Raw genomic sequence first — 26,512 nt, 5'->3', positions numbered from 1 at the left:
TAGAACCACAAGGATTTCTATGAGATATTTTAGCGAAATTAGTTGGGTGGACTTCGGGAGTAAATAGATGTATGTTTTTGTATTGGGCAAAATGATGTTTATGAATGAGAGACTTAATTTTTTTCAACTTTTATTTCATTACCCATAAAAATGGAAAAATGATAATAATTTGTTAGTGTACTGAGAAGATCATAATAATAACAAATATTTCGAAAGGTGCTTCAGTGGAGGGCTAAATCATCATAGATTTTATTTATTTAAAATTTTTTTTCTTTTTTTAAAATTTATTTTATTTATTTATTTTTTGCTTTCTAATGTCTTTAAAAATTTTTTTATTGTTATGTTAATCACCATACATTATATCATTAGTTTTTGATGTAGTGTTCCATGATTCATTGTTTGTGCATAACACCCAGTGCTCCACGTTATGTTAGTCACCATACAATACATCATTAGTTTTTGATGTAGTGTTCCTTGATTCATTGTTTTCGTATAACACCCAGCGTTCGTGCCCTCCTTAATACTCATCACCAGGCTAACCCATCCCCCCATGCCCCTCCCCCAACACCCTCAGTTTGTTTCTCAGAGTCCATAGTCTCTCATGGTTCCTCTCTCCCTCTGATTTCCCCTCTTCATTTTTCCCTTCCTTCTCCTAATGTCCTCCATGCTATTCCTTATGTTACACAAATAATAAAATCTAAACTGAAGATTGTGCCACAAGAAAGTAAGCCATCCACAGATTAACCACTTAGACATTGATATTGAGAAATAGGTTAGTGACATTTGCACATTCCAAAGTATAACAGAATTCATAATATTATTTTGAATAGTAGTATTAACATAATCATAAAATTGACAGACAAAAAAAATATGCTTAGTATGGAAAATAGAAATTAAGAATGAAAGTTACATGTTGTTGATGTTAGCCATTGTGACAGGTGTGAGGTGGTATCTCATTGTAGTTTTGATTTATATTTCTCTGATGATCAGTGATGTTGAGCATCTTTTCATGTGTCTCTTGGCCATTTGGATGTCTTTGGGAAGATGTCTATTCATGTCTTCTGCCCATTTTTTAGTTGGATTATTCATTTTTTGGGTGTTGAGTTTTAAAGTACTTCATATATTTTGGGTACTAACCTTTTATCAGATACATCATTTGTAAATATCTTCTCCCATTCCATAGGTTGTCTTTTAGTTTTATTCATTTCCTTCACTGTGCAGAAGCTTTTTATTTTGATGAATGCTAATAGTTTATTTTTGCTTTTGGTTCCCTTGCCTCAAGAGATATCTAGTAAGAAGTTGCTATGGCCAATGTCAAAGAGGTTACTGCCTGCATTCTCCTCTAGGATTTTTATGGTTTCCTGTCTCACATTTAGGTCTTTAATCCACTCTGAACTTATTTTGTGTTTGGGTAAGAAAGTGGTCCAGTTTCATTCTTTTGCATGTTGCTGTCCAGTTTTCCCAACACCAGTTGTTAAAGAGACTCTTTTTCCCATTGGATATTCTTTCCTGCTTTGTCAAATAATAATTGATCATATAGTTGTGAGTTCATTTATGGGTTTTCTATTCTGTTCCACTGATCTATGTGTCTATTTTTGTGCGAGTGCCATACTGTTCTGATCTACCATTGTATCATACAGAATAGTTTCACTGCTTTAAAAATCCCCTGTGCTCTGTCTATTCATCTTTTCCTCCCCTAATCGTTGACAGCCACTAAACTTTTTACTGTCTTCATTCTTTGCCTTTTCCTGACTATCATATAGTTGGAATCATACCACATGTAGCCTTTCCAGGTTGGCTTCTTTCACTTACTAATATACATTTACAGTTCCTCCATGTCTTTTCACAGCTTGGTAGCTCATTTCTTTTTAGTGCTGAATAATATTCCACTGTCTGGATCTACCACAATATATCCACTCACCTACTGAAGGGCATGTTGGTTGCTTCCAATTTGGGCAATTACACATAAATCTGTTAACACATCAATGTGCAGGGTTTCCTGTGAACATAAGTTTTAACCTCCACTGGGGAAATACCAAGGGGCATAATTCCTGGATCATATAGTAAGATTATGTTTAGTTTTGTAAGAAAATGCCAAATGTCTTCCAAAGTGGCTATACCAGATTGCACTTCCACTAGCAATGAATGAGAGTTCCTGTTGCTCCACATTCTCATTAGCATTTGCTGTAGTCTGTGTTCCACATTTTGGCCCTGCTAATAAGAATGTAGTGGTATCTCCTTATTGTTTTAATTTACAATTCTCTAATGACAAATGATGTGGAGCATCATTTTATATGCTTATTTGCCGTCTATTTTCTTTGGTAAGGTGTCTGTTAATGTCTTTGGCCCATATTTTAATTGGGCTATATGTTTTCTTACTGTGGAGTTTTAAGAGTTCTTTTGACATTGTAACTGTTCTTTATCAAACATGTCCTTTACAAATATTTTCTCCCAGTCTAGAGATTGTTTTCTTTATTCTCTTGACATTGTCTTTCACAGAGCAGAATTTTTTAATTTTAATGAAGTCCAGCTTAAAAATTACTTCTTTCATGGATTGTGTTCAGAAGGGAAGACATAGCATAATATTACAAATATTACAAATATTCCTAAACTATAAGTAGCATAATTCTAATATTGCACCATTAAATTGACATGTAGATCAAAATATTTCTTTTCAAATTTCTGTTTGAAATGCTGCCTTCATAAAATATACAGCATGGTCAGGTATCTAATTTCTATTATCTTTACTAAGGGCTAGAAAAGTGTGATGCATCAGGGATCCAGTATTTCCATGGATGCCCCATTGTCAAATGTTAATAAAAAGCATGCCAACAGGACACCTGGGTGGCTCGGTCAGTTAAGCATCTGACTCTTTTCAGTTCAGGCCATGATCTTAAGGTTGTGAGATTGGGCTCTGTGCTGGGTGTGGAGCCTGCTTTAAGAGGCTGTCCCTCTCCTTCTGCCTCTCCCCCTCGTTCCTCTAAAAAAACATAAACAAAAACGAAACATGATGGCCTTTGTGTTTTCCATTTTTAATAGTGTCCAAATGGTCTTAAATTTCAGATTTAGTGCACATTTACATTATCTGTGAAATATATAAGCAGTAAAAGTCATGAGACATGCAGAACAGTTGGCCTGATCTAAAAATACTAAATTCTAAAGCAATTACTAATTTTTAAATAAAAGAAATTTATGAATACTATATGAGATACTCAATTGTTACTTTTCATTTTCTTTCTCTTTTATATAGGTATCCAGTGCATAGGAGACGTTTTATTGAAATTTCAAACATCTTGTTGCAGTGTTTAAGATTATTAGATAGCATAGTATTTCCTAGAGAATGATCTTTCCTAGAAGGTAAACTTTATCGTAGTATCTTGGAAGATGTTGGGAAAGGAGAGCCATTCTATCCATTTGACTTTTCAGAAGTATTTAAAAAGTAACAATTTTCCTGAAGAGTAAAAAATGATGTATGTTGGAAATGCATATATTGATAATATACATAAGTGGAGATGGGAGTAATGTAGCTATAAAAATGAACTACAGAGGAGGGCATTTATTTATTGCCCAAGATTTCTCTTGGGGAATAGATTTCTCCAAGAGAGAGAAGCTTCTGCTTTACTAAGAAAAGAATTTGTATATGCTTGCATTTGTATCTGGGTATAATATTTATAGGCCCAGATACTAGTCTGCAGCATGTGTTGAAGAGTACAACATTTTTCAGCATTATAAAACTTGTGTCCACGAACTTTGGGTATATTAATGAATCAAAGCCGGTGTCATAAAGGGATCTGCAAGAGGTTATCTGGCCTGACTATTACAGGCTCATGAAAGTTAATTGTTAATTTCTATGTGTTTTTCCAAGCTGGCTGTTATATCACCACTAGCTTGAAATTAGTCAAGGTGGGAGGAGTTACACCACAGATATTAATAAATGTTATATAAATGTGTTTTTTTTTCTTTTTACACCACAGAAAGCCAATTGTTAAAACATTTATAGCACATCACTGGATACCAAAGCGCAAAAAAGAGTGCATATGTAGAGGTAGAAGAAAAGTAGAGGTCCAGGATTTAACAAATGGAGTACTTCAAACCTAGAAGTCTTTTTATTCATTTTCTATTATCAAATGACAAACTATGCAAAGCCTTATAGTCTTAAAACAACAACTCTCTATTTACCTCTGACTCCGCACAATTCTGATCTAGTCTAAGGAGAGCTATTCTGTGCTGACCTTTTTTATGATCACATGGATCTGAGTCATCAAAGGGCTAGCTGATACTAGAGGTTATCACATGCATGTTTTGCAGTTGTTTGGCTCATATCTTTGTGGGTAAATACCCTGAGTTGTGTGCCTTGCCATTCAGCATGCTGGAAGGTTAAATCACAAAATGAAAAGTTCACAGCAACATGCTTGGACCTTGAGGACATCATGCTAAGTGAAACAGGTTAGAGAAGGAAAAATAGTGTATGATCTCACTTATATGTAGAATCTAACAATAACAACAACAAGCTTATGGATACAGAGAACAATTGCTGGTTGCTGGAGGCACAGGGTGAGTGAAATGGGTAAAGGGAGTCAAAAGCTCCAAACTTCCAGTTATAAAATAAATACTCATGGGGCTGTATGCCCCATGCATGCTGTAATGTACAGCACAGTGACTATAGTTAATAATACTGTATTACATATTCGAAACTTGCTAAGAAAGTAAATTTTAAAAGTTTTTATCACACAAAAAAATTTTGTAACTATGTATAGTGATAGATATTAACTAGACTTACTATGGTGATTATTTTGCAATATATACAAATATTAGATCATTATATTGTACACCTGAAACTAACATAATGTTGTATGTTAATTATACCTCAATTAAAAAAATAAAAATAAAAATTTTTTAAAATTTAAAAATTATAGAGTCAGAATTTGGTCTATGAAATGTTCTTTCAAAACTTCCAACTATTTTAAAGGAAACTTGACAAAGGTTTTCTCAAATTTGGCAATAATCCTGAAAGTTTATCTGATATGACCCAAAAGCAAGTTGTGAAGCAGAAAAAAATTTTTCTTTAATTATCAATAGTAAAAAATAAATTTTGATCAACCATGCTAGAGAGCAGATTGAATTATCCTTATTCTCTACAGAAAATAGAATTAAAAAATGTCATGTGAATAAGGCAATTAAAGAATATTCAGCCAAAAAAGTTACAAAAAAAGCTTATAAAGAAATGCCAGGAAGTAAATTTAAAAATGTGATTTTTTCCTGGATTTTGTGTTGCTTATGGCATTTGTCAGTTTTTACAAAATCAATATTTTGTAAAGGTTTCTTATTCTAAATAAATATTTCCATTTATATATATATATATATATTTAAATATCACAGAGCAGGGAGAGTAAGCTGCTTGCAAGAGGCCACTTGTATTACATTCACTAAAGTTACACTGGCCAAAGCAAGATAAATAGCCAAGACCAGAGTCAGCATGGAAGATGACTACATATGGGAATGCATTACAGGGAAAGTAGAAAAATCGTAGTAAAAAGGAACTCTAAAAATGTAAAGAGAGTAGATATAAAGAAGACACTTAAGGGGCAGCTGGGTACCTCAGCCAGTTGAGCAACCGACTCTTGATTTCAGTTCAGGACATGGTCTCAGGGTCAGGAGATGGAGCCCCGTATAAGTCTCTGAAGGGAGTCTGCTTGAGATTCTTTCCTTCTCCCACTGCTTCTCCCTCTACCCCTCCCCTGGCTCATGTGTGGTCTCTCTCTCTCTCTCAAATAAATAAATAAATCTAAAAAAAAAAAAAGACACTTAAAAAGTCAGTTACCAGGACTCTAAGAAAATACATTTGATGACTTAAGGATGGATAAAATTACATTATCTATCTATCATCTATCTATCTATCTATCTATCATCTACCTATCATCTATCTAACATTAACCAAAATTGACAGAAGTCAAAAAAGAAAGCTTCTAAATTTTAGGAAGTATATATATTGCCAAGCATTCTCTTGCAATAAATTCCTCAGCTCAAGATATTTTACAGAAAATTATAACAAGCCCATTGCTAACATCATCCACAATGGTGAAAGATTGAAAGGTTTTCCTCTAAGATCAAAAACCACAAGGATGCCAACTCTCAGCATTCCTATTCAACATAGTACTGGAAGTCCTAGTAAAAGCAGTCAGACAAGGAAAAAGAAATAAAAGACATCTGAATTAGAAAAGAGGTAGTAAAATTTTCTCTGCTTGAAGATGACATCATTTTATAGACAGAAAATTTTAAAGACTCCACCAAAAATCTGTTAAAACTAATAAATGAATTTAGTAAAGATGCAAGATACAAAATCAACATACAAAACTAAGTTGTTTTTATACACTAACAACAAAACAGCAGTAAAATTAATTTTTAAAAATTATTTTTATCCTATTTACAAAACAGCACCAAAAATAATAAAATACTTAGGAATAAATTTAACCAATAAAGTGAAATATCTGTACATGGAAAACTTTATTATTTTTTACTTTTAATTCCAGTATAGTTAATATACAGTGTTATATTAATTTCTGGTGTGCAATATAGGGTTTGAACAATTCTATACATTACTCATCATGATAAATGTACTTTTAATTCCCTTTACCTATTACATCCATCCTCCCCCATCAACTCCCCTCTGGTAACCATCAGTTTGTTCTCTATAGTTAAAAGTCTCTTTTTACCTTTGTCTCTTTTTTCTTTCTTTCTTTCTTTTGTTTTTTAATCTTTTTTTTTATTTGATAGAGAGAGACACAGTGAGAGAGGGAACACCAGCAGGGGGAGTGGGAGAGGGAGAAGCAGGCCTCCCGCTGAGCGGGAAGCCCGATGTAGGGCTTGATCCCAGGACTCTGGGATCATGACCTGAGCCTAAGGCAGACGCTTAACGACTGAGCCACCCAGGCGCCCCTGTTTTATTTTTTAAATTCTACATGTAAATGAAATCATATGGTATTTGTCCTCTGACTAAATCATTTCGATTAGCATTATCCCTTCTAGAACCATCCAGATTGTTGCAAATGGCAAGATTTCATTCTTTTTCATGGCTGTATAGCATTCCATTGTGTGTGTATCTATTCATTTATTAATGGACACTTGGGTTGCTTCCATAATTTGCTGTTGTAAATAATGCTTTAATAAACATAGGGGTGCATATATATTTTTTGAATTAGTGTTTTCATAGTCTTTGAGTAAATACCCAGTAGTGGAATTACTGGATCATATGGTAATTCTACTTTTAATTTTTTGAGAGACTTCCATACTGTTTTCCACAGTGGTTATGCCAGTTTACATTCTCATTAACAGTTCATGAGTGTTCCTTTTTTTCCACATCCTGTCAACACTCTTTTCTTGTAGTTTTGATTTTAGCCATTCTGACAGGTGTGAAATGATACCTAACCTCACCTGCTTTTGATTTGCATTTCTTTGATGATGAGTGTTGAGCATCTTTTTATATGTTGGTTGACCATCTGTATGTCTTCTTTGGAGAAATGTCTATTGATGTCTTCTACCCATTTTTGAATTGGATTATTTGTTTTGGGGGTGTTGAGTTGTATAAGTTCTTCCTATATTTTGGATACTAACCCTTTGGATATATCATTTACAAATACCTTCTCCCATTCAGTAGGTTGTCTCTTAGTTTTGTTGATTTCTTCCTTCACTGTGCACTGTGATGTAATCCCAATAGTTTACTTTTGCTTTTGTGTCCCTTGCCTTAGGAGACATATCTAGAAAAATGTTTCTATGACCAATGTCAGAGAAATTACTACCTGTGCTCTCTTCTAGGATTTTTATGGTTTCAGGTCTCACATTTGGACCTATAATTGTACATGGAAAACTTTAAAACATTGATGAAAGAAATTGAAGACACAAATAAAGGGAAAGACATCTTGTGTTCATGATCATACAAATTAATATTGTTAAAATGTCCATACTACCCAAAGCAATCTATAGATTCAGTGTAATCCCTATTAAGATTCCAATGGCATTTTTTACAGAAATAGAAAAAGTACCCTAAAATGTATGGAACAACAAAAGATCCTGAATAGCCAAAATAATCCCAAGAAAAAAGATCAAAGCTGGAGGCCTCACACTTCCTGATTTTAAACTATATTTACAAGGTACAGTAATTAAAATAATATGATAGTGACATAAAAACAAACACATAGATCAATAGCTCAGAATTGAGAACTCAGAAATAAACACATGCATATATGGTTAACTAATATTTGGCAAGGAATCCAAGAACACTCAATAGAGAAAAGATAGTCTCTTCAATAAATGAAGCTAGGAAAACTGGATATCCTTACGCCAAAGAATGAAATTGGATCCTTATCTTACACCACTCACAAAAATGAGCTCAAAATGGTAAAGACAAATATAAGACCTGAAACCATAGAACTCCTAGAAGAAAACATAGAATCAGGGCGCCTGGGTGGCTCAGTCATTAAGCGTCTGCCTTCGGCTCAGGTTGTGATCCCAGCATCCTGGGATCGAGTCCCACATGGGGCTCCCCGCTCGGCGGGAAGTCTGCTTCTCCCTCTCCTGTCCCCCTGCTTGTGTTCCTGCTCTCACTCTCTCTCTCTCTCTCTCTGTCAAATAAATAAAGAAAAAAAGTCTTAAAAAAAAAAAGAAAACATAGAATCAAAGCAGCTTGATATTGGTCTTGGCAATGATTATGGATATGACACCTCAACAACAAAACACAAGGACAAAAATAAACAATTGGTACCACATCAAACTCAAAAGCTTCTGCACAGCAAAAGAAACTAAGTGAAAAGTTAACCTACAGAATGGGAGAAAATATTTGCAAAGCACATATCTGATAAAAGGTTAATATTCAAAATATGTAAGGGACTCACAGCAGAAGACCCCAAATAATCCAATTAAAAATGGGAAGAGGACCCAAAGAGATATTTTTCCAAAGAAAACATAAAAATGGCCAACAGGTACATGAAAAGGAGCTCAACATCACTAATCACCAGGAAATGCAAATCAAAATCACAATGAGTTATCGTCTCACACTTGTTAAAATGGTTATTTTCAAAAAGACAAGCGATAAGTGTTGGCAAAACTGTGGAGGAAAGGAACCGTTGTGCACTGCTGGTGGGAATGTAAACTGGTACAGCCACTGTGGAAAACAGTATGGAGGTTCCTCATAAAATTAAATGTAGAGGTACTATATGATTCAGCAATTTCACTTCTGGGTATATATCCAAAGGAAATGAAATTACTGTCTTGGAAAGATATTTGCACTCTCATGTTTATTTCAGCATTCTCACAACAGACAAAATATAGAAACAACCAAAGTGTCTGTTGACAGATGAATGAAGAAGTTGTGATGTATATATCACACAATGGGACAGAAATTAGCCATGAGAAATAAGGGAAACCTGCCATTTTCAACTAGGTTCAACATGGATGAACCTTGAGAGTGTTATGCTAAGTGAAGCAAGTCAAGCAGAGAAAGACAAATTCTGTCTGATCTCACCTGTATATGGAAACTAAAAAAAGTCAAACTCATCAGAGAGTAGAATGGTGGTTTCCAGAGGTAGAGGTTGAGAGGTGGAGGAAATGTGTGAAGGTGATCAAAGGGTACAAACTTCCAGTTACAAGATAAATAAGTTCTGGAGATATAATGTACAACATGGTGACTATAGTTAACAATACTCTATAATATATTTGAAAGTTGCTAAAAGAGTAAGTTCTACCACATACACACACACACACAACTGCAACTATATGAGGTGATAGAAGTGTTAACTAACTTTCTTGTTGTAGTCATTTTACAATATATGCATCTATCAAATCATTACTTTGTACACTTTAAATTTGCACAATATTATGTCAATTATATCTCAATAAATCTGGAGGAAAAATAATAGAAAATTATACTAAACCTTAAAATATCAAAAATAAAAAAGCTTTTAAAGTGTGACAAGCATAGAAAAAGAAGGAAAACAAAGGTTATTTTCATGAAATGTCTATGATATGGTTCCAAAATCTTAAAGAGATTGCATAAAAGTGGAATATTTTTTATTCTATTTCTATGCAGCCCTTCATTTATCAATAAAAATATATCCAGCAAGATATTAATGATTTATACAAAAATTATTTAAAATCCTTCCAGAAATAATTCAATAATAGGAAATCTATTCATATAATTCATCTATTAACTTGTGTAGAAAATCAAATAATTCTTGCCATAGGTGGAAGAAAAAAGTTGACAAAACTTGACACAGTTCTGATTTACAAAAGAAAACATTAAGTGTGATAGTAATTAAGTAATTGATCTTTTCTTCACATGGCTCATAAACAAGCAAGTTAATTAATGAATAAAATTTAGTCATTTCAACTAAATTTAAAAATAAAAGATGAAGACAACTATCTTCACTATTATTAAATAAGTCTGAATTTATCAGAAGTAAAATTAGACAAGAGAAGGTGACCAGTGACATAAGAATTAGAAAGGGAGATGTAATTTATTTCTAGTATCAGTTTAATGAACATGTGTCTGGATGACTACTGTGAAGCATAGGATAATATGGACAAATATCAGGATATGAAATTGAAATTGAATGATAATTAGGATTTATGTATACAAACAATAACCAATAGAAGAGAAAAGGAAGAGGGAACCCATTTATAAGGCCAACAGCAAAGCACATCAGTTGGCTGAAATTTAACAACAAATATGTAAAACCTATATAAGAAACATTGGTAAACACTCCAAAAGACACATAGATGATTTTTAAAAGTAAAATAATAATATATTCTTGTAATGGTGACAGTTAAAATGAGAGTTTGAACCAAACATTTGCACTTAACTGTATGCCAATGCAAATAACACTAGTTCTTTTCCTCCTCAAAAGCTAGTTAAGATTATTTCAAAATTCCTATAACACCATAAGCAAGCAGGAAAGGCCAAAGGTACCCAGGACTTGCATGCCATACCCTGAAGACAAAGCAAAGTTCAGCAAACTCAGGACCACACACTTCTCTGTGACAACAGAGACAGTTTGTACCAAAATAATCAAAGATTTTTAACTTGCAAAACAAAGTCTATCAAGTTGAAATAGTCACAGCAGTGCCCTCAAAAAAGTTGGGTGAGAGAATGCTCACAGGAAACACCAGGTCACCAAGCAAATACTGGGAGTTGGGCAGACTTGTTTCTTTCTTTTCCCTACCTATGACTTTTCATATTAAAATCCTGGAAATTATGGGGCGGTCATTATTCCTAGGAATGTGAATTTCTTTATGTAGTGGATTTAATATGCATAAGGTCTTCTCAGTTTCGGTTATATATTTGGTGATTTCAGCAAAATCCTTAATCTTTCTGAATTTTGATGGCTCCAATGTAAAAGATAATGATCATTCTTGGCTTGTGTCTTGGATTAGTAATAATGTCTGCATTGTACCTACCAAAGCTCTTGGTAGGTGTTTAGTAAGAGTAGCTATTTAATAAGTTAATAGCAAAGATGGTACAATTAGCAAGGGTGTTAGCTGCAGAATCACTGAATAGAGCTAGACCAAAGCTTCTTGATGGAACACAAACTGAATATGAGTGACAATGTAATCATGTTACTTTTGGAGTTAAAATTATTAGATAATGCATTTTAAAAGCCCACAAAAGGAAAATGGAAATCAGAATGAAGAATAAAAACTAAGTGGTAAGAGTTACTCATTCTGAAAAGGTGGGGAGAACAGCATTTTTAGAAAAGGAATCCCAGAAATTGATTGATGTGCTGGTTACAGAGATATATACATTCAACAAAACAAATCACACTGTATACTTTATACACTTCCTTTTACCATGTATAAATTAGTTTCTAATCTTTTTTAAAAATGAGATAAACCTACACATCAACAGCATGGTTATAATTTTTTCAAAAGGCAAAAAGAAAATGCTAATTGTTAGTAAGAATGAAGAACAACTGGAATCCTAGTAAATGGCTGATGGGATTATTGATTGGCACAAGCACTTGAGAAACTAGATTTTAACGGTATGTTCTAAAGCTAAGCAATGCATACCCTATGACCTAGCATTTCCACTCAGGTATGACACACGCATATTTGCCAAAAGACATGTAAAAGAATGTTCATAGCAATGTTTATCATAAATAGCCAAAACCAGGATAGTCTACATGTTTATCAACAGCAAAATGGATAAATAAAATGTGGTATGTTAATTCAATGGAATTTACATAACTCTGAGAATGAACAAATTATACCTCTATGCAAAAACTTGGGTGAATATAAAAAACATTAGCAAAAGAACCAAAATGCAAAAGAGTACACAATGTGTGGTTCGTTTATACAAAATTTAAAATCAGGCAAAATTAATCTGTAGTGTTAGAAGTCAAGTGGCTACCCTTAGGAGTTGTAGAGACTGGTATGAGGAGAAAGAGGAGTTATGGGTAAGTTTTGGTTCTTGATTTGGGTGCTGGTTGCCTGGGTAGGTTCATACTGTGAAACTTCAGTAAACTGTAAAATTAGGATTTATGTATTACTTCAAAAGATAGGTTACACAGAATTTTAAAAACCTTACAGCACTGATCCTAGGGAAATTGCATGTGAGAAGGAATTAGAAGCCTTATGTGAGGGAAGATTAACAGAGAGATAGATACAAGTTTTCCAGAAAAAGGATGGGAGATTGACAATGGGGATTAGAATGTATAACAAATAAACAAAACACTGGGTCCAGAACGGGAAGCAGAAATCAAATATATATTAAAAAAATGTGATTAATCTAGCCCCATTCCAGGCAAGTAAGGTAGAGAAGAAATGTTAAGAAGCTTTAAAAAGCTTTTTGTTTTGTTTTGTTTTGTTTTGTTTCGTTCTGTTTCTTCATGGACTGGGAAAGGTAGCACTAGTTCTAGGGAATCCATTTAAAATTTTGCAAGAGGGAGAGAAAAGGAGCAACATGGAACCAGTGTGGTGCTGATGTGTAAAAGTGGGCTCCACTGGCCAAACGGTGCCTGGATTAGTACTGGGCTTTCTGCTCTCTTGATCTGCAGTGTGCTTGGAAAGATGGAAACAGACTGGTAAATAAAAAGACACGGACAAATGGGGACATGCCATTGCTATACCTGTTTGGTTCCACTACAGCTTTCAGGCCCTCATCCTTCCTATAGTGGTCGCAAAGGTGAGTCCCAAATTCTGTCCACATTAGAGCTATCTACTTCCCGGTCAGCAGATCTCTCGCGGGCTGCGGAGAGATCAAGCCCAGTGCAATTTGAACGTGCCCTGCGGAACGCTGGGCTTGAGCAAGATTAATTAGAGGTTCACTCCTGTATATGAATAGCAATGATTGTCATATTTCCAGATAGGCCTGTTCCATTAGGTGTTAGAAGCATATTTAAAATTGAATTCATGAATTTTATTTGCTTCATCCATGATATTTAAGATCTCACTGATAAATAAAACAGGATTTTTAACCAGTACAGTTAGATATTTCCTTCTAACTTACTTGTTTCCTTCAATATAGAAACTTGGAATTTTTCTTTATCACACTTAAACATGCTATTTTTCTAGTTGATTTTTCCCAGAGAACTAAAGATTAAACATGGAGATGGAAACTCTCCTGCAATTTGATGTTATTAAATATCCTGTGCTCTCCTGTGTTTGATAATAATATCAAATGTAAGGTACCTGACCTACTTCACTATCAGTTTATAGCTACCAGGTGTCCCTAATACTTTTAAGAATGTAATTGCAGTCAAAAGACAAATAAGATTATACTACTCCCAATACTTCAATTTGAAATAAAATATCCAAGGCAATTATTTGTTGTTCAAGTATGTTTAGTAACATGAGGAGTATAAAGGATTAAAGTAAATATGATTTCTAATTTCTCAGGATATGGGATTTCTGGAACTAGATTATGATCCTGTGAAAATGAGAAGATAAGAACATTCTGTTTTACAAAGGCTTTTGCATACATTATATAATCTGTCATGATTCCTTCTGAGAAGGAAGAGTTAGTATACCCCAGAGGCTATTTATTCTTTGCTTATCTATATTGACTACTTAGTAAGCACAGAACCCGGGTTTTTGTCATTTGCAGAGTTCTTACATAGTTTGCTATAAATAACATTTAACATAAGTACAATTCTTTATAATTGACATAGCATATCCATATATCATATGATCATCCTGAAGAGTCCAATGAAATAATTACCCCCTTTTAAAAAGGTAGAAATGTTGTGACTCAGAGTTTAAATCACTTGCCTGAAATTACACAGCAAATGGAACTTGAACCCAGAACCTCATGTGATTTCCAAACCTTCACCACCTTACTTTTTGTATCCCCTTATTTAAGGAACAGAGAGTGTTATCTCACTCAATACCTGCAATAGTTGGTATGTGATGCATCTATGGGCAGAAGTAATTATTAAAGGACACATTGCAAATGTCTTGGAAAATAACATCTAAATTTAAATCAAAATATGTCATTGGGGCACCTGGGTGGCTCAGTCGTTAAGCGGCTGCCTTCGGCTTGGGTCATGATCCCAGGGTCCTGGGATTGAGCCCCCCATCGGGCTCCCTCCTCAGAGGGAGGCCTGCTTCTCCCTCTCCCATTCCCCCTGCTTGTGTTCCCTCTCTCGCTGTGTCTCTCTCTGTCAAATAAATAAATAAAATGTTTTTTGAAAATAAATAAATAAATAATAAATCAAAATATGTCATTGAGGCATATGAAATTTGGAACCCAGAGAAAAAGAAAATGTAGTTAAGTGACATTATAAGGAATATAAAAACACAACATTTTACTTTTAAAATTCTAATTACCGTATTTTTAAATGCATATACAAATTTGAATTATCTTGCATATCTTTTATTTATATATGTGTGGTAAGTTCAATATCTTCCCTCAGACAACTCTATGAAGAAATTTAAAAGTTTAAGTGATGGAAAATTGGATGAAGAATATTCCAAAAACGAGGAAAGAAAAAAACATATACAAATTCTGCTTGTGAAAGGGAAGATTAAGGTCACGTTACAGTGAGGGTATTCCTGCTTCGATGGCTTGCCACAGATCTTTCCACTTGTTCTTATGGATGTCTAAAATGTTTTTCCCACAGAGATCCCAATGGCTCTCACACTCACTGCCCTCAGGTCTTCATTTGAATGTCACCCTTTGAGACCCTCCCTGACCACTGGAGTTAAAAGTATAACCTTCCTCCCAAAACTACCTATTCTTATTTTACTACATAGCGTATATCACAGTCTAACATCTTATATTTTATTTATTTACTGTCTGTATCCTCTTACTAAAATGTAAGCTCCAAGGGGAGTAGAGATTTTGATCTGTTTTGCCAAATGTACCTAGAAAAGTGGCAGGTACCGGGTTGGTGTTCAATAAATACTCTTTTTTTTTTTTTTACACAAAGAAAGCATAGTAGAAGAAAGGAAGGAAGGGAGAGAGGAACGGAGGGAGGGAGAGGAGAGGGGAAGGAGAAAGAAAGGAAAATAAAGAGGGGGAGGGAGGAAGGCTGAAAGGTATGTAAAAGGACAATATTTTGCATATTATCTTTGTGAGAAAGCACCATTGGTAGTATCAATGGTTAATTTCTGCTGTTAATTAATATCCCTGGTACTTAATACTGATAAATCTAGAGAAAAAAAAACCTTCAGGAGAGAAGAAAATAGAAAAATGAAGGAAGGTTCATGAGGATCAGAAAGATAAACAACCATACAGAGCTGTTTGCATTATTTTATTTGATCCTCGCAGGAATATGTGAGGCAAGGAAACTTGAGGATTGCCGAAGGATACAGAGACATTAAGCTGGAGATGAGATGTGCTAATCTAAGCACCCAGAGGAGCCTAAGATGGAGAGATAGTGAGAGATGGGGGAGGGTGTAAACTCAGGTTTCCAGTGCCCAATCCTAGGCTTTTTAAAGTTTTCTGCAGACAATGAAAAGAATGAGGAATGAAGGAGGGAAAGGAAATCATGTATCACTTCAAAATGTTTGCCAGGTATTTTTTAGCAGCGCCGCAATTCATCCTAGTAAAGGCACTTTCATTTATATTTGAAGATTGATTCACTCATTGAAAACCCATGGCCTAAACAGGCACAAAATTATTTACTTTGAAGCACTAGCATGCATAATAATACCACCATTACATTTTTAAGGACTTTATCCAAAAAGAATGATCTTGTATGAGGGTATTATATATAACGAGTATATTTACTTCAGCCTGGCATGTGCAGTGGGACAGACACTGTTTGCTGTTTACCAACAAGAATAAATGGGATATCTGGAGACATTAATAAGATAATATTTTAGAGACTTACCTAGAACTTTGCTGTAGTAAGAATTCCATTCTCCCCAGTAGGACTGAAATATGTAGTCTTGCAGAGGATAAGAGAGAGTATTTTTAACCCTCTCACCAAAGGTCATCTGGTCAGTGAGCTCCGACAAAGCTGCAGGTACATAGGAGGCAGGTGCTGGGATTTTCCCACAGTGTCTCTCAACTGTGGAGGCTGGAGAGAACCTCAATGTGTACACAAATGGAATTCCTAATTTCAGAGCAATGAGGTCCCCACAGAGAATTACTGGGTCTGCTACCAACACATCAAAACCACCTTTCTGAAGTCTTGCCATTAACTTGGGGTTGTTTAATACTCCATCACAGATTTGTATATTGATTCGAAAAAAAGTATCTAGAAGATTTCCTAGTTCTTTATAGAAAGTCCAGAGTGTGAGAGGAGTTGGTCTGTGGTCTAGCCACAGCTTTATCATGTGTTCAATTAAGGATTCTATATTGGTCTTCAAAAGGGAGACAGGTATCACCTCAAAATTCACAGGAGAATCAGGATTAAAGTTGATGTATAGAGCTGTTGATGAAGCCAGTACAGTCACATTGTGATTTCTTTGAATCAGCTCCTCTAGAATGATCTTAATATTTAACCAATGGCTACCATCCGTTGGCCAAATGAGCACATTTCCACTTAGAACAATTTCAGTCAAAGTCAAATTAAAAACGAGCAGCTGGAAAAACTTCTTAGGCATGGTGATATCCATTCTGAAAACCATCCTACCGTAGATCTTTTAAGATAAAAAGAAATTTTCAAAGTATATTTAGGTAGATTATTTTTTCAAATAATGTTTGATGTGACGGGTATACTCATTCATAGGTCAATTCATCTATAGATTAAAAGGAAAATAATATAATTCAAGCCATTATATGTAATAATATTATTATTCTAGCAACAGAAATAAATCAAGTCCTATTTGAAAGTAAAAGAAGAAGTCAAGTTATAAGCCTGGGGTCTGTGTACTCTGTGATAATAATTGTAAAATGTGTCTTTAATTTTTCTTTCCTAAAATTAGGTTAAACAAAAAATAATAGTTCTTACTGCTAAAGCCACTTTCTCAAAACTTACAGTAACTTCAAGTTAGATATCTATTATGAGGCATTTTTACATACATTGTCTAATTCAGTCCCTTCCAGAGTTGTGTGGCATAAATTACTTGCTACATTTCATAGATAATGAAATTAATGTTGAGTTGCATACCTTAAAAACATATGACAAAGTAGGGCAACTGGGACTATTATCATAACATCATTTGAGAAATTGCTGGATTTCCACGGTATTATGTCTCATCTTTGTAAGTTTTAGAGACTTTGGCAATGCACAATGACCAGCATTATTATTACTTCCCCATGGCTCATATTTAGGAAGAAAAACTAAAAACAACCTTCACTTAGAAGAGGTTTTCTCAAAGATTTCAAGATGTTTTAGATTAATTGGGTTATAGAGCAAATTATTACACATTTGTCAGAGGAGAGTTTTCTTCTCTGATAAAGCATACTGATAATCATCTCCTTGCACAGAATTTTTCACTTTCTTTCATATGACATCTTCATATACAAATCAAGAAGATAGGGCCTAGCCCCTCAAGAAACCACACGCTTTTTCACTCAGAATTGTGTAGTAGCTTAAATTGGGTGGACACTAGAGTTCAATAGCCCCAGATTCAAAAACTGTTCTTTTACAAGCTTTGTGACCCTGGAAAATTACCTAGACCCTTTCAGCCTTGGTTTTCTCATGCATAAATGAGAGATAGTGATGTTAATTTGTTATATTACTTTGTGGATTAGCAATAATATCTGCGAAGTTGCTTTGTAAACTGCTTGGTTCAAAGCAAAAGTTTGGTAATGTTTGTAGATTAATAAATTTGCCTGAAGATTGATCGGTAAACCAATGGGCTAGCTACAGAATGACCAGCTAGACGTAGATAAAATGATATCTGTCCGTTGAGATTCTTAGTAAATGCCAAACTATACAAGGGCAACCATATATTGATGCTATTTTAAAAGCTGAAATCATTAGAAGTTGCCATTAAAAAGAGAAAATAAGAACAAATAACGTGATTAAAAGGATAGAAACCAGGAATTGAGAATGGAAATTAAGCGGTTTGTTTTCTTTTCATGCTCTGTTGCCTTTAAACTGACTAATTACAGGACTTTGAGTAACAAAAAGACCAGAAAGACAGAGAAAGGGGAAGAAGAGAGAGAGAAGTGATGCTTTTAGAATTATTGTATTTGTGTCCTTTCAAGAGTCAGCCTCAGTTTGAATATAATGTCTGTACTTTTAGAATTAATTAGATTTTGAAGCACAACAGCAAGAGAAGAGTATGAGTAATCCCAATGACCACTAATATAGGCCTAGTGGAAAGAATTTGATGTATCTTCATAATTCTGTTGCTGTCATGACCTTCCAATAAAGAGGTGACAAAACACAACATATAAGGCATAACCAAAAGTTTATCTATAAAATACTTAGATTTGTCCAATTATTGAGGTCCACGTAAGTAGAATATAATAATTAATTAGGGATTGTTCTTTAGCAACAGTTATATTAGCACTTAAAAGCTTATCAAAATATATCCCCAAATCAAATACATGACTTACCCTGAATAAAAGAAAAAAGAAGTGTTCAAGGAGTCTGTTTGCCACTGTTAAGTGGCCTTTTCAGGACAGTAACATAATTATCTAATTTACTGAAGAGCAATTGCAGATAATAGAATTTATTAATAACTAACATATCTGTTTTTTGTTTTCAAAGTATACTTCGATGTTACAGTGTTTAATTTCACCAGTGTCAATGTAGATGTCTGTTATATTTATTCCGCAGTTCCCTGTATGCCTGCAATATATCATTGCAAATTCAAACATCTTAAGAAGATAAAAAATAAATTATGTTTGGGGATATATGTAGGTGTAATCATAGATTTAATTTCCATCAATGGGAAAAAATAATAATTACTTCCAAATATTCCTGATTTCATGACAAAAATGAAGTTCATTGATTTAAAATGATCACGTTTGTTTGCTTCATGAGTTCACTAATAGCTTTTCTGAATAAGAAGTGGTAAGAGCATAGTGGGGTTGGCATTCTGGAGCGAGAATGAGTTCAGTTTGGCCAACTCCATCATTTTATATGTAAGAACACAGATCGAGAAAGTTTTAAATAATCTCAAAGTTGTATTGCTAGTAAGCGGCAGATGAGATGAATGCCTAAGTATTCCAGTTCCCAGCCCAATGTTCTTTCTTCTTTCTTCTATTTTTTAAAATGTGAGATACAGTTTATAACAGCAAAAATTAGAAAACCACTACATTTCATAATTATGACTATTTGATAATATGACATCTTAAACATAATTAAAGAGCCCAGAAAATAATATTTTTAAATATGCCTATGAAACATCAATATATGAGTAGCCTGGGTGAAAAATAAGTCAGCCAGAGAAAGTTTGCACCAATTAGAATATTGTCCTTATACTTTGAATCAAGTTCTCATTCTTACTCTGCTTGCTTTGAAAGGAAGTACTCCAAATGGTAATAAAATAAAGTTCTCAGAATCATATTTAATAAGATTTATGTTGTTAAAAAGAGAGGCACAGGCCCAAATGAAGTCTTGTTAATGTCCCACGTCAGTAAACCAAGACTTAGTCTAACTGCACCCCACCCTGCCCCAGGCATGTAACCTCTCACCTGCCAACTGGAATTTCCTGGTCAACACTAGGAGGTAATCTGCTGACTTTTCTCTTCCCCTTAGGAAGGAAACTTTGCCTAAAACACTGCATTCTTTGCTAGTAATTCCCTGCAATCTGCCCTGTTTAAACCTTTCTTTTCTACAGCTCTACAGAGTTCCCCTCTACTTGCTAGATGAGATGCGTCCTATCTCTGAACCATTTAATAAAGCCAATTAGATACTCAAATTCACTCAGCTGCATTTGTATTGTTTAACAGTATATATAACACTTGCTCGAGAATGTGTAGTTCATCTGTATAAAATTAAATTAAGATTAAAGTTCTTTAAAATATGCATAATGCTATTAGTTTGAATTGAGAATCCTTGAAACAACATTTTTGTATGCAAGTTTTTTCTTACAATTTTCCCCCCAACTACATACCCTGAGTTACAGGTCTCCTCTTCCTGTGAGCATTTCAATGAATGGCTAGAATTTAATTGTGCTAATTTATTTCTCATTGTCTCTTGGATTGGAGGTGGTCCCAAAGGCCATAAAGATGTCCCAAAGATGGCTTGGAAACCATCTTTCATACTATTTTTAAAAACTGAGTAATCAACTCCTTAGTAACCTTAGAATTTTAACTTCACATTAGAGCTTCAACTTTTTTTTTTAGTTCCTTGAATGCATTTAGTTAATGCATTCTTGAAAGCTTAAAATTTGATGTACTTTTTCTTCCCCTTTGTTTTATTGTATATAAACTGAGTATCTTTCTAGAACTTTTCTTTTAGCTCAGGGTCTCACATCAAATGTGTCACCACTTTCTTCATTGTAACCTCAGGTGAGTTACTCAGTCTCCTCATTACAAAATGGTGGAGAATCCTGGTGCTTATTTCTTATAGTTGTGAGGACTGAGTGAAAAAAAAAATGCGTGTACATTATTTGGAACAGCATCCATGCTCAATAAATGTTAGCTGTATATGATAACATAGGGAGAGAATCTTACTTTAAAAACTACCAGTTTAACCAGATCTCATCACCTAGACCCACTTCTTCCACTTCCCAGATAATGGTCCTCTGGGGTGTCTGAGCTTTGGTGCAGGTCTTCCCAAACACCACAAGTTCCTCTACAGGTGTCAGTCATGCTCAGTCTTGAGGCACATCACGAATGATATGTTACTAACAATGTATTCAGTACCAAAGTTCACAAGTGACTTATTTTAAGGAATACACACATAGAAAACTCAAGATTATATCCATAAAAATGATCATCTCCATTCCCTTTCATTGAGTGGGAGCAAAGAGTGACAGTGCCCTTGAAATTGTGCATGTCCCATAGCAAATTCCATCTTGGATGTCTTGCTTATGGCTGTCATCCCATTCATGGGTCATTATGAAAAAGGGGATGCTAATAAGGTCACTTGAAAGATTCTAACCAAACAAAATTAATTTACATTGAAAAATAGAGGAAGAAAAGAGGAAGAGAAGATAGAGGGAAACAAGAAAAAGACTGGGAAGAAAGAGAGAAAAAAAAAAAGTTCCAAACCAACATGTAGTACTCTTCAGGGAAAGAATCCCAATACATTTTTCTCTCCTTTAAAATGACTATTGGAAATCAAACACTTTGGAGATATACACATTCACATTTGTTACATTTCTAACACTTCATTTTACATTAATTACCTGTGCTCGGTGTTTAGTTCACGTAAAGATCTGAATATTATAGTCATAATTTTTTTTGAAGATCTATTGTTTTTTCTATTACACTTAACAGGAAAGTCTGCTGTTATAGATGGCATTAGTTCTTAGAGATTAATCACCTAATTATTCATGTATAATAATACATTATGTATTCATATAAATCTAACATATAAAGATTATTCACACAAAAAAGCTATTTGTTTCTATACAGGCCAAAAGGTATAACTGTTGGTAGCAATAGGTATGTTTATGGATTATAAATATTTTTACTGGCATTAAAATGCTACATTATTTTTTTCTTAAACATTCCCCCAATTTTGGTGGGCTTTTTTGTTGTTAATATGTACATAAAAACAATATTTACCTGGCTCAACTCTAAATAAATACATTTGAAATCTGTAGAAGCCTTTTCTTTCAGTTAAACATGGCATTTTAAGTTCTCTTAGGACCAGATACCTATCCTCAGGCAACTCGCCCCAGGGAACAGTCATATGGAAACCTTTGCCTAAAGAAACAGCAAGTTACCTAGTGATAACACAAGCCAATTAAACTCCAGTTAGCAAATTTAATATAAATAAGAAATAGAACAGCAGACTTCAAAAGCTAAATTCACTGAAAGGAAGAGGAAAAGTACTGGAGAAAGTTTAAACCTAAAATATCCTGAATAATTGATAGATTTGCACCTGAAATTTTAAAAAGAGAGAAAAATTTTTCTAGCAGTTGTGGTGTCAGACTTTCATTTGAAAACTATTTTCTCCTACTAGTCACTATATAATTTTATTTTAGCAACTGATATCTCCCAGCCTCAATAATCTCATCTGTGATAGTAGTTTTTTCTTCATTGCAAAGATTAAGAGATATAACATGTGAAGGACTTATTACAGTGTCTAGTACACAGGAAGAAATCAACAAATATTAATTATTATTGCTATCATGATTTTGAACCATGAGTTTGAACCAAATGCCCATATGCTGAAATAAAAGAAGTTATTTAAACATTATAATATCTGACCTAGCAATTAGCAGAGATTAAGGACTCCTGAGGTTATTGCATTCCACTGCAGAAAGGTAATCTTACAGGAAGTTGTCCCATTTATATACTCAGGTGTGATAATTTGAGACCTGTGGACATGGGCTCATTGCAATGACTTTGTTTAGAGCATTTAAACTAAAGTAAAAAAAAAAAATCAAATTACACATTGGAAAGAAGTGATTTTTATAAGTCAGTTCCATTTATCATTCCCATTTATCATTCTACATGTACAAAGGCTTGCACAAAAACGAATTACTCTGTCATTTAAGTACTTTTATTTCTTACCTGGTCTTTTGAATATGAGTGTTCATGTCCCTGGACATCAGTAAGAATATCGTTTGTAAAGACAAACTTAAATAGTCATTTTAAGTCAAAAGAGTGTAATTTGATTAGAAACATGATATTATCAAAATCAGAGGATAAGAACATTTTTATAAATCTTCATTACGTTCCCATGAACAAATTGTTAAGAAAGATTAGTCTCATGCCTTATGACTGGGAAAATTGTGTGGTTTTATTACCAGTATTCACTTACAAGCATAATACAATGGAACATGTGATTCTGAGACTGCCAGCATGAGGAAGGTTTATCTGGCTAATAATGTCACCAATATGAATAAGAAGCATTGTGATCATAATTGTTATTCCAAGACTGAGAACAAGTCGTTGATAAAAACATAAGTAATGAGATAAAAACGTAAACCTATATCGTGACTAAGGCACTATGTACACACTCCTCTATTTCATTAACTGAGATTCTGCACATATTCAGATGTGTTTGTTTACTACATGCATGAGCAGATTAAAGAGATTTTGCAGATCCTGACAGCTTGATTGTCTCATAAAATTGCCATTTCTTCATCCATTTTCTTCATTTTTTAAAGATCTAGTTTTAGCCCTTCAATACTGACCATTCACTTCTATCTTCGTAGGGTAGTTTATAATCAACATAGCAGATATGCTTATTTTCTCTGAATAACAGAATAGCTCAGTTTTCATTTATATCCCAGGAGACAAACATCTATTTTTGAATTTGGGGACAACTATTTAGCATACCCAGAGGGGATGATGAACCAATTGTAATTAACGCTTCTCTTAACAATCCTTGCCAAAGAACCCACACTTAAATGGTCAATTAATTCATTACAAAGAAGCCAAGAACACACAATGGGGAAAGGACAGCCTCTTTAATAAGTGGAAAACTGGGCAGTTATATGCAGAAGAATGAAACTGGATCACTTTCTTACACCATACACAAAAACCAACTGAAAATGATTTAAAGACTTGATCAATAAGACCTGGAACCATAAGACTCCTAGAATAAAATATAGGTGGTCAGCTCCTTGACATCAGTCTTGGCCATGATTTTTTGGATTTGACACCAAAGGTAACAAAAGAAAAATAAACAAGTGCAACTACATGAAACTAAAAAGCTTCCACACAGCAAAGGAAACCATCAACAAATGAAAAAGCAACTTATCTAATGGGAGAAAATATTTGCAAATCAGACATCTTATAAGAGATTAATATCCACAATGTATAAAAACTCATATAACTTAATAGCAAAAAAAAAATGGCTAGAGGACATGAATAGATATTTTTCCAAAGAAAACATACAAATGACCAACAGGTACATGAATATGGGCTCAACATCACTCATCATCAGGGAAATGCAAATCAAAACCACAATGAGATATCATCTCACACCTGTTATTTATTGATTGATTTTTTTAAGTTTTTATTAAATTCTAGTTAGTTAACATATAATGTAATACTGGTTTCAGGAGTAGAGTTTAGTGATTCATCACTTACATATAACACAGTGCTCATCACAAGTGCCCTCCTTAATACTCATCACTTACGTATAACACAGTGCTCAACACAAGTGCCCTCCTTAATACTCATCCCCCATTTAGCCCATCCTCTGCCTGCCTCCTCTCCAACAACCCTTAGTTTGTACTCTGTAGTTAAGAGTCTCTTATGGGTTGCTTCCTTCTCTTTTTTTTCCCTTCGCCTATGTTCATCTGTTTTGTTTCTTAAATTTTACATATGAGTGAAATCATATGGTATTTGTCTTTCTCTGACTGTAGGAAATATATGAGCAATGATCAGAGATTGTCCATATGCATGTATGTTTTTAAACACACACACACACACACACACACACACACAAATGCCTGTATTAGTAATGGACTTATAGGAAGCTTAATCTGGCAGTTTTCTCTATTCACCACTGAAATTTCTAGGCAATTTCTATTGTCAATGCAATATCTAAATGGGATTCAGTCCTGATTTTAAACTCTTTCTATATGTTATCCATAAAAGAACTTAGCTGGTATCTTTGAATCCATAAAATTAGAAAACAACACACTATAGTTACAAAGCATATTGTTTTTTTATCTTCCTGCTCTCAAATGATACTAATATATAGTTGTCAATATGTACAATTGAAAAATAACAGCTACAGGGAAATAAAGAGGTGATACAAAACTCTGTTCAAATTCAGATATTAAAAAAAATTACATACCCAAAGCTTCACTATAGTAGGAATCCCATGATTTCCAAAGAGTGTCAAATATGTAGTCCTGCAGATGGTAGGAGATGAAATTTCTTACTCTGTCAGTGAAAGACATCTGGTCGGTGAGTTCTGATAATACAGCAGGAACATAGGAAGGAGGGAATGGTACCTTCCCACAATGCTTTTCCACTGTTGAAGCTGGAGAAAACCTCAAGGAGTACATAAATGGAATTCCCAATTTTAAAGCTACTATATCACCACAGGGAAATACTGGATCTGATATCAGGATGTCAAATCTGTTTTTCTTCAGCTTGTCCATCAGCTTTTGGTTTTTGAGAACACCATCACAGATTTCTCTAGACAGTATGTGAAAGTTCTTGATGACTCTGGCTATCTCCTGATAGAATCTCCAAATGGTTGAAGGAGATGGCCTATTTTCCATCCATGTCAAAACAAAGTCATTGATGACTCCTTCTATTCTTTCTTTGCCAAAGGGCACCTTATATATTTCAAATATTAGAGATGGGTTAGAGGTTGGTGAGATGAAAAGTGCACCAGAGGCAACTAAGACAGTCACGTTATGCTCCTTTTTAATCAACTCATCTATAAGTATCTTAATATTCAGCCAATGACTCCCTTCCATTGGCCAAATCAGAACATTCCCACCAAGAGTGATTCCTAAAAGACTAATTGTAAGAGACAACAGCAGAATGTTCTTGTTTAACATGAGGTAGCTTGATGTAGAAGACTTGATGAGATGTGACATAAATGAATTTCTCTGCTTTTCAAGCAAAAAGGAAAGGCAAATTATTTTTCAGTTTTGATTCAAAACAACTGATACCCTCCAGAGTCTTCCCTTGACCAAATGATACTACTCATGGTAGCACAATATTTTATGATAATTACAGGCTTGGAGTAACATGTGTCTTACTTCTCAACCTGTTCCTTTAGCTGGGTTATAATTCTTACTCTCTGATCATTTTCTTAAACTTGATCTTTCAAACCTTTCGTTACATCTCATAATTGTGAAATTCTTACTATTAAATTCCATGGCCACTATATATCTCAACTCTAAACTCAGGCCTGGGTACTGAAATATCAGTTTGGGTCAGAACTTACTCAGAAATGTAGACATGCCAAGGCTATAGATTTTCCAATATTTAATAAATTTAATAAAATGTCATTAACAACAATTAAATATTATTATAGTAGTAACTGGTTCTTTTTAAAAAGATTTTATTTATTTATTTGAG

At 34.1% G+C, this 26,512-nt stretch overlaps 1 protein-coding gene across 4 annotated transcripts in view; it reads right to left on the bottom strand.

Annotated features, from left to right (window-relative positions):
- LOC114206768 (UDP-glucuronosyltransferase 2A1) overlaps positions 1 to 25,986 on the bottom strand; it is a 52,939-nt gene extending 26,953 nt beyond the window's left edge. For 2 of the 4 annotated variants that reach the window (XM_088020810.1, XM_028100666.2), the window contains exons 1-2: positions 25,271 to 25,986; positions 16,323 to 16,954 (exon numbers count right to left, since the gene is read on the bottom strand). In XM_088020810.1, the coding sequence (XP_087876936.1) occupies positions 16,323 to 16,954; positions 25,271 to 25,986 (1,348 nt within the window). Of the gene's footprint in view, positions 1 to 16,322; positions 16,955 to 25,268 lie in introns of all 4 variants that reach the window. The other 2 variants (XM_028100668.2, XM_028100670.2) reach the window with 1 other exon arrangement.
- Between the last annotated feature and the right edge of the window lie 526 nt (positions 25,987 to 26,512).

The sequence above is a fragment of the Eumetopias jubatus genome, unplaced genomic scaffold (genome assembly GCF_037043125.1).
Source record: "Eumetopias jubatus isolate StellerSeaLion01/CBP00866 unplaced genomic scaffold, mEumJub1_p1.0 scaffold_2, whole genome shotgun sequence".
NCBI classification, from domain to species: domain Eukaryota; kingdom Metazoa; phylum Chordata; class Mammalia; order Carnivora; family Otariidae; genus Eumetopias; species Eumetopias jubatus.
The sequence above is the reverse complement of the archived record's forward strand: the minus strand, read 5'-3'. Positions and strand labels throughout refer to the sequence as shown.